Source organism: Sparassis crispa (assembly GCF_003851025.1).
Source record: "Sparassis crispa DNA, contig_000001F, whole genome shotgun sequence".
Classification (NCBI taxonomy): Eukaryota; Fungi; Basidiomycota; class Agaricomycetes; order Polyporales; family Sparassidaceae; genus Sparassis; species Sparassis crispa.
Genome location: NW_020939748.1, coordinates 2,024,174 through 2,037,336, shown reverse-complemented (window position 1 = coordinate 2,037,336; position 13,163 = coordinate 2,024,174). Strand labels below are relative to the sequence as shown.

The 13,163-nt window shown below is 47.3% G+C and overlaps 4 protein-coding genes across 4 annotated transcripts; 1 reads left to right on the top strand and 3 right to left on the bottom strand.

Moving 5' to 3' along the window:
* Window positions 1-705: 705 nt before the first annotated feature.
* On the bottom strand, window positions 706-4,206 carry SCP_0206890 (Transposon Tf2-6 polyprotein; the record flags this gene model as incomplete). Its single annotated transcript, XM_027754601.1, has 1 exon — window positions 706-4,206. One exon carries the CDS (start codon window positions 4,204-4,206, stop codon window positions 706-708), a length of 3,501 nt encoding a protein of 1,166 aa, XP_027610402.1.
* Window positions 4,207-4,568: 362 nt separating this feature from the next.
* Window positions 4,569-4,895, bottom strand: SCP_0206880 (hypothetical protein; the record flags this gene model as incomplete). The annotated part of the gene is made up of 1 exon (XM_027754600.1): window positions 4,569-4,895. One exon carries the CDS (start codon window positions 4,893-4,895, stop codon window positions 4,569-4,571), a length of 327 nt encoding a protein of 108 aa, XP_027610401.1.
* Window positions 4,896-5,081: 186 nt separating this feature from the next.
* SCP_0206870 (hypothetical protein) lies at window positions 5,082-5,552 on the bottom strand (the record flags this gene model as incomplete). Its single annotated transcript, XM_027754599.1, has 1 exon — window positions 5,082-5,552. One exon carries the CDS (start codon window positions 5,550-5,552, stop codon window positions 5,082-5,084), a length of 471 nt encoding a protein of 156 aa, XP_027610400.1.
* A 2,336-nt stretch (window positions 5,553-7,888) lies between these two features.
* SCP_0206860 (Transposon Tf2-6 polyprotein) lies at window positions 7,889-12,750 on the top strand (the record flags this gene model as incomplete). The annotated part of the gene is made up of 2 exons (XM_027754598.1): window positions 7,889-8,879; window positions 9,038-12,750. The coding sequence occupies 2 exons, from the start codon at window positions 7,889-7,891 to the stop codon at window positions 12,748-12,750; spliced, it is 4,704 nt and encodes a 1,567-aa protein (XP_027610399.1).
* Between the last annotated feature and the right edge of the window lie 413 nt (window positions 12,751-13,163).

The window sequence follows — 13,163 nt, the reverse complement described above, 5'->3', positions numbered from 1 at the left end:
CTGCAATGAGCTCTTGTCTGGCCGTCTGCATCCACTCGACCATTTCTAATGCTCGTTGCATGGAAACCACTGCTTGTCGATCTTGCGGGCGATTTCGTAAGGCGACAAGGATATCTGTGAAGTCGACAGGAACACGGATAGCCGAGACCAGATGTGTGGCAAATTCTTGTTCGTCCGAGGTGTGACTGAGTTCGATAGAAGGTGAGGGCGATGCGGTGCGGATAAAGGGTGTCTGTGCTCGAGAGGGTACTCCATTGACAAGCGTAGGCGATGCGGGTATGCTCATAATTGTGGAGGCGACTTCAGCGAGTATATTGTGAACAAGGTCGTCTATAGCGGAAGTGGGCATTGATGATATGTCATTTTCTCCTCCCTTTATACCTTTCGGTCGTTAAGGGGATCACAGTTATCTGTGATGTGAAATAGAATGTCGTGGATCCGGGTAATAATCAAATAGATGGAAATCCATTGGACAATAAAGAGTATTCCCACAGAGATAAGAGCTGCCTGATCAGTTCCAGGCATCGTTCTGATCACCCCAGCCGTTAGCGTGCGGGCTGTCTCATGTGAAGAGTGTGTGTTCGACAAGTCGTCTGATAAGGATTCGGTGGATGATCCAAAGAAAAGTGAGGGTTGTACAGTGGAGGACGATTAGGAAGATGATGAGGAAAACCATCGTGGTAGTCATTCCGGGTTTCTTCTCCTCTACTGGATTCCCCTGGTCTTTTTATATGCATCGAGGATTCGCTTGGCATTCTGTAAATTGTGGGTAGGTTCCCACGAGTTTTCTGCTGAAGAATATCCCTTCCACTTGACTAAGTACCTCAGATGACCTCGGTACATCTTGTGATTCAGGATGGCTTTGACTTCGTACTCTTCTTCGTTATCAACGACATCAGGTGGTGGGTTCACGTAATTTGGACCATGTATGTCGTTTTCACAATAAGGAGATAGAAGGGCGGCGTGGAATACGGAATGAACTCGCCAGGTCTTCGGGAGTTTGAGACGATAGTTGGCTGATCCGATGACTTCGACAATTTCGAATGGCCCCTCACGCTTTGGTGCTATCTTGCGCGAGGCGTAATTGACCTTCAGGTTCCTCGAGTCTAGCCAGACCTTCTGTCCTAGTGTAAACTTCAGTGATCCTTGTCTGACTCGGTTCGCCATCTGTTGTCGGGCTAACTCGTGCATGGCTAGCGCTTCTAGTCTTATCTTCTGCAACATGTCAAGCCTGGATTCAACCGATGGAATGTTCGTGGTCGGAAATACGGAAGGAAGTCCACGTGGTTCATATCCCATCATGATGCGGAATGGGCTCATCTTCTGTGCCGAGTGTTCCCTTGTGTTATGACAAAACTTGAGGTCTGGCAGGCAGTCGGCCCATGTTTCAGGGTTGTTTCCGCAATAGAGTCGAAGATAGATTTCCAGCTCCTGGTTGACTCGCTCTGTTTCTCCGTCTGTCTGAGGGTGATAAGCCGTGCTCATTGATGATCTGATCTGGAGTAGTCGATTTAACTCTTGGAAGACCTTGGATGCGTATTGAGGTCCTCTATCCGAGATGATTCGGTCGGGTAATCCAAATCGCGAGTATACTTTGTCATGAAAAATCTTGGCCGTTCCTTCGGCTGTGATCATTTTGAGGCAGGGCATAAGAATCACCCCCTTCGTAAGGTCATGGTCTACTACGACCATAATTGAATCAAAACTGTTGGAAACGGGGAGGTCGGTAATAAAATCGGTGGTGCAACAGGAAAATGGTAATGCGTGTGGGTCGGCGGGAATTGGTTCCAAAGGAATACGAGTTGGATGAGTATTCGGTTTCATTTGTTGACAGGCGGCACAGCCTTTAACATAATTGTAGACAAATGTATACATGCCGGGCCACCAGAATTCACGACATAACAGTTCAAGAGTATTAAACTTTCCAGGGTGACCCATGGCAGGGGAGTCGTGATGTAGTCGAACGAGGTCACGATGAAGAGTTTCGGATGGTGGAACGTAGATCTTTCCCTTGTAGAGGATGACACCATCGCGAACTTCCCAGTCGGAAAGTGATGATTTCATGGGGAATGGCCCTTTGTGCGCAATCGCTTCAAGGGCTTCGTGAACAATGAGGTCTTTTGCTGCGTGATTCCTGATTTCGTCGAATAGTGTCAGGGAAATAGATCGCACGAATAGTGCGTTGGGTAAAAGAATGCAATCTTCATTGTCACTTTCACTGTCATCGAGTCCATTACGACGAGATAGCACATCAGATTGGATCATCTGAGTGCCAGGGACATGGATGAGGTGAAGATCAAATTGTGATAATTTGAGACTCCATCGTGCTTGTCGGCGGTTTAACTTCTGAGCTGTACGGAAGTACGTGAGGTTCTTGTGATCACTGCGGACTTCGACGGGATGGGGAGAGCCTTCAAGATAATGGCGCCATTCAGTGAGGGCTCGAATGATTCCGAGGAGTTCGCGGTCGTAGATTTCGTAGTTCCGTTCAGCTGGATTGAGCGTCTGTGAAATGTAGGCACAAGGATGGAGGTCTCCATTGATGTCGGCTTGGCGTAAAACTGCACCCGTAGCAAACTTGGAAGCGTCGGATTCAACAATAAAGGGTTTTGCCTTGTCAGGCAGTAACAATACTGGGGCGGTACTGAATCGTTGTTTCAATGTGTCGAAAGCTGTCTGACATTCTGTTGTCCATTCAAAAGGTGGAGATCCAGCGGCAGTGCGCGTAAGATTTGTCAATGGTTTGGCAATATCCGAGAAGTTGGCAATAAACTTCCGATAGAAGTTTCCAAACCCTAGGAAAGAGCGAACACCTTTTACCGTGCTTGGTTCAGGCCATTCTGCAATTCCTTTAAGTTTGATAGGGTCCATGCCAATGTAGTTTTCTCGAATGATCATGCCTAGGAATTCGACTTCTTTAACATCAAAGAAACACTTTTCCGGTTTAAGGAATAAGTCGTTATCTTTGAGTCGTTGGAGTACACGTCGGGTTCGAACGTGATGTTCTTCCAAATCGTTTGAGAAGATGAGGATATCATCCATGTAAATGACTATCCATCCCTCATCGACCATGTCCTTGAAGAGTGCGTTCATCATCATTTGGAAAGTCGCCGGAGAGTTGCAGAGTCCAAAGAACATGACCATAGGTTCAAAAAGTCTGCGATTTGTCTTAAATGTGCCCTTCCATTGGTCACCATCTTTGATTCTGACATTGTTATATCCGGAGCGTAAATCCATTTTCGTAAAGATCGATGTGCCTTTGAATTGATCCATAAGGTCAGAGATGAGCGGAAGAGGATAGGCGTTCTTCACCGTCCCTTCATTCAGGTATCGGTAGTCCTGACAGGGACGTAGTGCTCCGTCTTTCTTTCCTATGAAGAAAAATGGTGAAGCCATGGGAGATTTCGACGGTCGGATGTATCCTTTTCGCAGATTTTCTTCCAGGAAGTCATCCATCGCTCCTTGTTCTTTGAGCGATAACGGATAGACTTTACAGTCGCGTGGAATAAAATCGGGTTTCAAGTCAATGGCATGGTCCCAAGGTCTGGTTTCTGGAAAGCGTTCAGCTGCTTTCTTTTCAAAGACGGACTTCAAATCGTGGAGGTAGTTGGGGACCAACTCCTCGACGGTTTTGGGTTTGTCTACAGCTGATGCTTCCTTGTGTGCCTGTTGTGCCAATTCTTGTGATTTACCAGATGGTATGTAAAAGACCGTATTCTGTGCATTACAGAATAATGGGGATCGAGTACTGTGTGTCATTCTTCCAATGGCGGGGCCTCTTCGTATGGTGAAGACTGCGGTTTCAGTCTCTTCATTTGTCAAAGATGACTCCTTCCTGATGGGTTCAAATATCCCAATAACTGGCTCTCCTGCGATATAGGATATAACTAGATCGTCGTCATCGAGCTGATCCATAGCGGGTTCTGATAGTGGGTCAACTGGTTCGGTATCATTCCGCACTGCGGGTAACTCGCCACGCTCAGTGTTATCGGCCATGATTTCTTTGATAGATTCCGAATGCCCAAATGAGGTAGGGGAAGTTTCAGTGGTGATTAACTCTGGGAGTCCATCTTCCTTGAAAATCGAAACTTCTTCATCTGGTGCATCTTCGACGGTGGGTTTCGGTGGCCATTTGGCGTCTTTACCAAACCAAAAGTCACCGGTTTCCCAGTTGATCATCGGATTGAGGCGTTTAAGCCACGGCATGCCGAGAAGTATGTTTTCTTTGCCAATGCCGGTCAAGAGGAAGCGAGTAAGTGTCTTCCTTCCTCCGATTTTCATCATCTTCCAGGTACAATGAGTAATGGTGCCCATTTGATTTGGTGTGCCATCTGCATTCATGACTTTAATCGGTTTCGGTAATTCCCATCTGATGAAATCGTTTTCTTCCGCAAAACAAATGTTCATGAACGTTTCGGCTGCACCGGAATCGATCAAGGCTTCTGTTGTAACGTCTTCCTTCTCTCCCAATGAAATATTCACAGTGATTGAATTTCCGCTAGTGTTACAAATAACGAGGGGAGATACGGTAAGATGCGACGGTCCATGCATTACTAGTGGCCATCGTCTCAAAAACCCAATTGGGTTCGTTCTTCATCAGTCATGTCGTTGAAGACATTTCGCACATAGGCGATCTGTTCCTCTCTGGTTTCTTCCTTCAACGTCTCCTTCTTCTGTGCGAGGTCTTCTTGCATCTTCTTGATCCATGTGATCGTGTCTGTGTCCAACCCGGGCTGTATCGTTCTAGCACGGGTGAAACTTCCAGACTGGGGGTGGAATTGTCTGTCGTTGGCTATATGGCCCTTCTTTCCGCATAGGAAACATAATCCTTCTTTCATTCTCTTCTGTCGCTCGTCTGGAGATAAGCACGAGATATTGACACGGTCAACATCCATCGCGTTTGGATCCTTTGCAGAAGCCGAGTAGTAGGGACGATGGACAGGTCGGCCTTTTCCTTGTGTTGTTGTAGTGGCTCCTCGCTTGAAGATCTGAGCAGATCTCCATTAGTTGTCAAACCGCGAGGCATATTCGTACCACTTGTCAAGTGTCTTGGGCATGCTTTCCATCCCATATATCCTTTGTCAGAGTGGGTCGTTAAGCCCCCACTTAAAATACTCGATATTTCCGGCATCTTCTAGTTTTGCCTTGGATTCAAGCGATCGGAATTTGGCAATGTAGTCGTCCGCAGTACGAGTTCCTTGCTTGATGTTATGCAGCAAGGTACGAGCGGTTTCTTCAATATTTTCATCGCCAAATGCTTTGTTCACACTCGCAATGAAGTCTCTCCAACTCCCATAAGAAAGGAAGTCATCATTGGTGAGTTCCGTTTCTATGAAGCTCTGTGCCCATGATCCTGCTGTTCCTCCTTGCATGTGCGATAGCACGAATGCGATTTTCTGATTGTCCTCCTGGTAGACATGGCTATTTTCGGCCATGTAGTTCTTGCATTGGTTTATAAATTCCCTAAGCTTCGAACGGTCTGAACCGTTGAAGATCTCGGGTTTTCTAAAACCAATTTCCTTCTGGCTGACATGGTGTCGTCCTTCATCCATGGTAACTGTAGTCATCGGTGGTATGTAATCGGGTATGGTTGGTGCAAGAGTCAGTTGGGGTACGGGATCCTGGACAGGGAGGTTCCAAGGGGCGTCTGGTCTTTCTCCTGGATAAGAGATAGGTATGCCACTGTCTGCGATGTGTGATAGTACGAGCCCTCCAATGTTATGGGGTAGGCCTGCTTCGTAGTCACCACTTGGGTGATCAATGTGTTGATCTGGTCTGATAAGTAAAGGTCGCCCGTTTAAAATGTGTACGTTCCTCTGTGCATCCCACTCTGCCTGAGATGGGAGGAGATCGATGTATTGCTTGGGAAGAGCAGTTGGGTTGGTAAAGTTCAAATCCAGTGTGGATAAATTCCCCTGTGTGGCCTACGTCTACACGTAGACTGCACACCATCCTTAACTAAGTGGGTTCGTTCGTCGTTGGCTAACAAGCCCGTAGAGTGTCTTCTGCCTTCAAACTGATACACCTATTTGCTGATTGCTCGAGTGATTACCTCAGCCTCCTCGGCCTATTGGTCTCTCGGACAGACCCCTCTCCGAAGATGAGTGATCAGTCTATCCCTTCAGCTGCCTTGATTACAGAGTAATCTCAAACGGCACTTTAGCAATCGAATCGGGTGTATCGTTTAGTCTTCAAGGTTCGGTCCGATCAGTAGTTCGTTGTTAGACTTTAGGAAGTCACAGAGAGTAATAAGATCTTGACCTAATGTTATGCGGCAGCGAAACACAAGCGTCAAGTCGAGTCGTCACGAGACAAGGTCTTAGTCTAAGACACAAGTCCGTTCAAGAGACACTTCTGGCGATGTCCTCACACTGAAGGTCGATCAGAGTTCGTTCTTATGACTCGCAGTAGCTGTCTGCTACCAATGGTCGATCTCAGTCAAAGGCAAGTGAAAAGCTGGTTTAATGGTAACCAGGTCGAGATGGGGATCCAGCTCGACAAGGTCGTCTACTTATACAAAAGGTATCCACAGTACTACGCAGTAATGCAGGATCGTTCATTGGCTAGATAAGGTGAAACGATATCTGAGCAGGGTAACAGCGAGGAAGTAATATGTATGAGAAAGCTGAGTAAGGTCATGAGTGTTACAACGCTCCCCACTTGTGATGTCCAGAACCCCTAGTCTAGGGTTACACCGGATCCAACTCCGGACCTTCTTCTTATCGCGCATGCAAGACGTGCATGTACGCCTCATCTTTACCTCGTTCTGATACACGACTCGTTATCCCCATTAGCACTGATTATCTCTCATGACCTTACTCAGCTTTCTCATACATATTACTTCCTCGCTGTTACCTTGCCCAGATATCGTTTCACCTTATCTAGCCAATGAACGATCTCGCATTACTGCGTAGTACTGCGGATACCTTTTGTATAAGTAAACGACCTTGTCGAGCTGGATCCCCATCTCGACCTGGTTACCATTAAACCAGCTTTTCACTTGCCTTTGACTGAGATCGACCGTCAGTAGCAGACAGCTACTACGAGTCATAAGAATGAACTCTGATCGACCTTCAGTGCGAAGACATCGCCAGAAGTGTCACTTGAACGGACTTGTGTCTTAGACTAAGACCTTGTCTCGTGACGACTCGACTAGACGCTCGTGTTTCGCTGCCGCGTAACATTAGGTCGAGATCTTATTACTCTCTGTGACTTCCTAGAGTCTAACAACGAACTACCGACCGGACCGAACCTTGAAGACTGAACGATACACCCGATTCGATTGCTAAAGCACCGCTTGAGATTACTCTGTAATCGAGGTAGCTGAAGGGATAGATAGACTGATCACTCATCTTCGGAGAGGGGTCTGTCCGAGAGACCAATAGGCCGAGGAGGCTGAGGTAATCACTCGAGCAATCAGCAAATAGGTGTATCAGTTTGAAGACAGAAGACACTCTACGGGCTTGTTAGCCGACGACGAACGAACCCACTTAGTTAAGGACGGTGTGCAGTCTACGTGTAGACATAGGCCACACAGAAGAATTTATCCACGCTGGATTTTAACTACATCAACCCGACCGCTCTTCCAGAGCAGTACCGCGAGCACCTCCCATCCCAAGCGGAGTGGAGCACAGAACGAAACGCACATTTCATAGGAGGAAGGCCTGTATTCATCAGGCCAGACAATCACAACTTCGACTACTCCCCAGAGGAATTTGAAAGGACACTTCCCCATAATCTTGGTGGAATAGTGCTCCAGCACATCGCAGACAGCGGTATAACGACCTCCTATCCAGGAGAAAGACCAGACGCCCCTTGGAACCCCCCTGCCCAGAATCCTGTACCCCAACCGATTCTTGCACCAATCGTACCCGATTACATACCACCGATGGCTACAGTTACCATGGATGAAGGACGTCACCATGCTAGCCAGAAGGAACTTGGTTTTAGAAAACCCGAGATCTTCAACGGTTCAGACCGTTCGAAGCTTAGGGAATTTATAAACCAATGCAAGAACTACATGGCCGGAAATAGCCATGTCTACCAGGAGGACAATCAGAAGATCGCATTCGTGCTATCGCACATGCAAGGAGGAACAGCAGGATCATGGGCACAGAGCTTCATAGAAACGGAACTCACCAATGATGACTTCCTTTCTTATGGGAGTTGGAGAGACTTCATTGCAAGTGTGAACAAAGCATTTGGCAATGAAAATATTGAAGAAACCGCTCGTACCTTGCTGCGTAACATCAAGCAAGGAACTCGTACTGCGGACGACTACATTGCCGAATTCCGATCGCTTGAATCCAAGGCGAAACTAGAAGATGCCGGAAATATCGAGTATTTCAAGTGGGGACTTAACGACCCACTCCGACAAAGGATATATGGGATGGAAAGCATGCCCAAGACACTTGACAAGTGGTACGAATACGCCTCGCGGTTTGATAACCAATGGAGATCTGCTCAGATCTTCAAGCGAGGAGCCACTACGACGACGCGAGGAAAGGGCCGATCTGTCCATCATCCCTACTACTCGGCTTCTGCAAAGGATCCAAACGCGATGGATGTTGATCGTGTCAATATCTCGCGCTTATCCCCAGACGAGCGACAGAAGAGAATGAAAGAAGGATTATGTTTCCTATGCGGAAAGAAGGGCCATATAGCCAACGACAGACAATTTCACCCCCAGTCTGGAAGTTTCACCCGTGCTAGAACGATACAGCCCGGGTTAGACACAGACACGATCACATGGATCAAGAAGATGCGAGAAGACCTCGCACAGAAGAAGGAGACGTCGAAGGAAGAAACCAGAGAGGAACAGATCGCCTATGTGCGAAACGTCTTCAACGACATGACTGACGAAGAACGAACCCAATTGGGTTTTTGAGACGACGGCCACTAGTAATGCATGGACCGTCGCATCTTACCGTATCTCCCCTCATTATTTGTAACACTAGCGGAAATTCAATCACTGTGAATATTTCATTGGGAGAGAAGGAAGACGTTACAACAGAAGCCTTGATCGATTCCGGTGCAGCCGAAACGTTCATGAATATTCGTTTTGCGGAAGAAAACGATTTCATCAGATGGGAATTACCGAAACCGATTACAGTCATGAATGCAGATGGCACACCAAATCAAATGGGTACCATTACTCATTGCACCTGGAAGATGATGAAAATCGGAGGAAGGAAGACGCTTACTCGCTTCCTCTTGACCGGCATTGGCAAAGAAAACATACTTCTCGGCATGCCGTGGCTTAAACGCCTCAATCCGATGATCAACTGGGAAACCGGTGACTTTTGGTTTGGTAAAGAGGCCAAATGGCCACTGAAACCCACCGTCGAAGATGCACCAGATAAAGAAGTTTCGATTTTCGAGGAAGATGGACTCCCAGAGCTAATCACCACCGAAACTTCCCCTACCTCGTTTGGGCATTCGGAATCTATCAGAGAAATCATGACCGATAACACTGAGCGTGGCGAGTTACCCGCAGTGCGGAATGATACCGAACTAGATGACCTACCATCAGAATCCTCTATGGATCAGCTCGATGACGACGATCTAGTTATATCCTATATCGCAGGAGAGCCAGTCATTGGGATATTTGAACCCATCAGGAAGGAGTCACCTTTGACGAATGAAGAGACTGAAACCGCAGTCTTCACCATACGGAGAGGCCCCGCCATTGGAAGAATGACACACAGTACTCGATCCCCATTATTCTGTAACGCACAGAATACGGTCTTTTACAAACCATCCGGTAAATCACAAGAATTGGCACAACAGGCACACAAAGAAGCATCAGCTGTAGACAAACCCAAAACCGTCGAGGAGTTGGTCCCCAACTACCTCCACGATTTGAAGTCCGTCTTTGAAAAGAAAGCAGCTGAACGCTTTCCAGAAACCAGGCCTTGGGACCACGCCATTGACTTGAAACCCGATTTTATTCCACGCGACTGTAAAGTCTATCCATTATCGCTCAAAGAACAAGGAGCGATGGATGACTTCCTGGAAGAAAATCTGCGAAAAGGATACATCCGACCGTCGAAATCTCCCATGGCTTCACCATTTTTCTTCGTAGGAAAGAAAGACGGAGCACTACGTCCTTGTCAGGATTACCGATACCTGAATGAAGGGACGGTGAAGAACGCCTATCCTCTCCCGCTCATCTCTGACCTTATGGATCAATTCAAAGGCGCATCAATCTTTACGAAAATGGATTTACGCTCCGGATATAACAATGTCAGAATCAAAGATGGTGACCAATGGAAGGGCGCATTTAAGACAAATCGCGGACTTTTTGAACCTATGGTCATGTTCTTTGGACTCTGCAACTCCCCGGCGACTTTCCAAATGATGATGAATGCACTCTTCAAGGACATGATCGATGAGGGATGGATAGTCATTTACATGGATGATATCCTCATCTTCTCAAACGATTTGGAAGAACATCATGTTCGAACCCGACGCGTACTCCAACGACTCGAAGACAACGACTTATTCCTTAAACCGGAAAAGTGTTTCTTTGATGTTAAAGAAGTCGAATTCCTAGGCATGATCATTCGAGAAAACTACATTGGCATGGACCCTATCAAACTTAAAGGAATTGCAGAATGGCCTGAACCAAGCACGGTAAAAGGTGTTCGCTCTTTCCTAGGGTTTGGAAACTTCTATCGGAAGTTTATTGCCAACTTCTCGGATATTGCCAAACCATTGACGAATCTTACGCGCACTGCCGCTGGATCTCCACCTTTTGAATGGACGACAGAATGTCAGACAGCTTTCGACACGTTAAAACAACGATTCAGTACCGCCCCAGTACTGTTACTGCCTGACAAGGCAAAACCCTTTATTGTTGAATCCGACGCTTCCAAGTTTGCTACGGGTGCAGTTTTACGCCAAGCCGACATCAATGGAGACCTCCATCCTTGTGCCTACATTTCACAGACGCTCAATCCAGCTGAACGGAACTACGAAATCTACGACCGCGAACTCCTCGGAATCATTCGAGCCCTCGCTGAATGGCGCCATTATCTTGAAGGCTCTCCCCATCCCGTCGAAGTTCGCAGTGATCACAAGAACCTCACGTACTTCCGTACAGCTCAGAAGTTAAACCGCCGACAAGCACGATGGAGTCTCAAATTATCACAATTTGATCTTCACCTCATTCATGTCCCCGGCACTCAGATGATCCAATCTGATGCACTATCTCGTCGTAACGGACTCGATGACAGTGAAAGTGACAATGAAGATCGCATTCTTTTACCCAATGCACTGTTTGTGCGATCCATTTCCCCGACATTATTTGACGAAATCAGGAATCACGCAGCAAAAGACCTCATTGTTCACGAAGCCCTTGAAGCGATTGCGCACAAAGGGCCATTCCCCATGAAATCATCACTTTCCGACTGGGAAGTTCGCGATGGTGTCATCCTCTACAAGGGAAAGATCTACGTTCCACCATCCGAAACTCTTCATCGTGACCTCGTTCGACTACATCACGACTCCCCTGCCATGGGTCACCCTGGAAAGTTCAACACTCTTGAACTGTTACGTCGTGAATTCTGGTGGCCCGGCATGTATACATTTGTCTACAATTATGTTGAAGGCTGTGCCGCCTGTCAACAAATGAAACCGAACACTCATCCAATGCGTATTCCTTTGGAACCAATTCCCGCCGACCCACACGCATTACCATTTTCCTGTTGCACCACCGATTTTATTACCGACCTTCCCATTTCCAATGGTTTTGATTCAATTATGGTCGTAGTAGACCATGACCTTACGAAGGGGGTGATTCTTACGCCCTGCCTCAAAACGATCACAGCCGAAGGAACAGCCAAGATTTTTCATGACAAAGTATACTCGCGATTTGGATTACCCGACCGAATCATCTCGGATAGAGGACCTCAATACGCATCCAAGGTCTTCCAAGAGTTAAATCGACTACTCCAGATCAGATCATCAATGAGCACAGCTTATCACCCGCAGACGGACGGAGAAACAGAGCGAGTCAACCAGGAGCTGGAAATCTATCTTCGACTCTATTGCGGAAACAACCCTGAAACATGGGCCGACCGCCTGCCAGACCTCGAGTTTTGTCATAACACAAGGGAACACTCAGCACGGAAGATGAGCCCATTCCGCATCATGATGGGATACGAACCACGTGGACTCCCTTCCGTATTTCCATCCACGAACATTCCATCGGTTGAATCCAGGCTTGACATGTTGCAGAAGATAAGACTAGAAGCACTAGCCATGCACGAGTTAGCCAGACAACAGATGGCGGACCGAGTCAGACAAGGATCGCCGAAGTTTATACTAGGACAGAAGGTCTGGCTAGACTCGAGGAACCTGAAGGTCAATTACGCCTCGCGCAAGATAGCACCAAAGCGTGAGGGGCCATTCGAAATTGTCGAAGTCATCGGACCGGCCAACTATCGTCTCAAACTCCCGAAGACCTGGCGAGTTCATTCCGTATTCCACGCCGCCCTTCTATCTCCTTATCGCGAAAATGACATACATGGTCCGAATTACGTGAACCCACCACCTGACGTCGTTGATAACGAAGAAGAGTACGAAGTCGAAGCCATCCTGAATCACAAGACGTACCGAGGTCATCTGAGGTACTTAGTCAAGTGGAAGGGATATTCTTCAGCAGAAAACTCGTGGGAACCTACCCACAATTTACAGAATGCCAAGCGAATCCTCGATGCATATAAAAGGACCAGGAGAATCCAGTAGAGGAAAAGAAACCCGGAATGACTACCACGACGATTTTCCTCATCATCTTCCTAATCGTCCTCCACTGCACAACCCTCACCTTTCTTTGGATCATCCACCGAATCCTTATCAGACGACTTGTCGAACACACACTCTTCACGCGAGACAGCCCACATGCTAACGGCTGGGGTGATCAGAACGATGCCTGGAACTGATCAGGCAGCTCTTATCTCTGTGGGAATACTCTTTATCGTCCAATGGATTTTCATCTATTTGATTATTACCCGGATCCACGACATTCTATTTCACATCACAGATAACCGCGACCCCCTTAACGACCGAAAGGTATAAAAGGGGGAGAAAACGACATATCATCAATGCCCACTTCCGCTATAGACGACCTTGTTCACAATATACTCGCTGAAGTCGCCTCC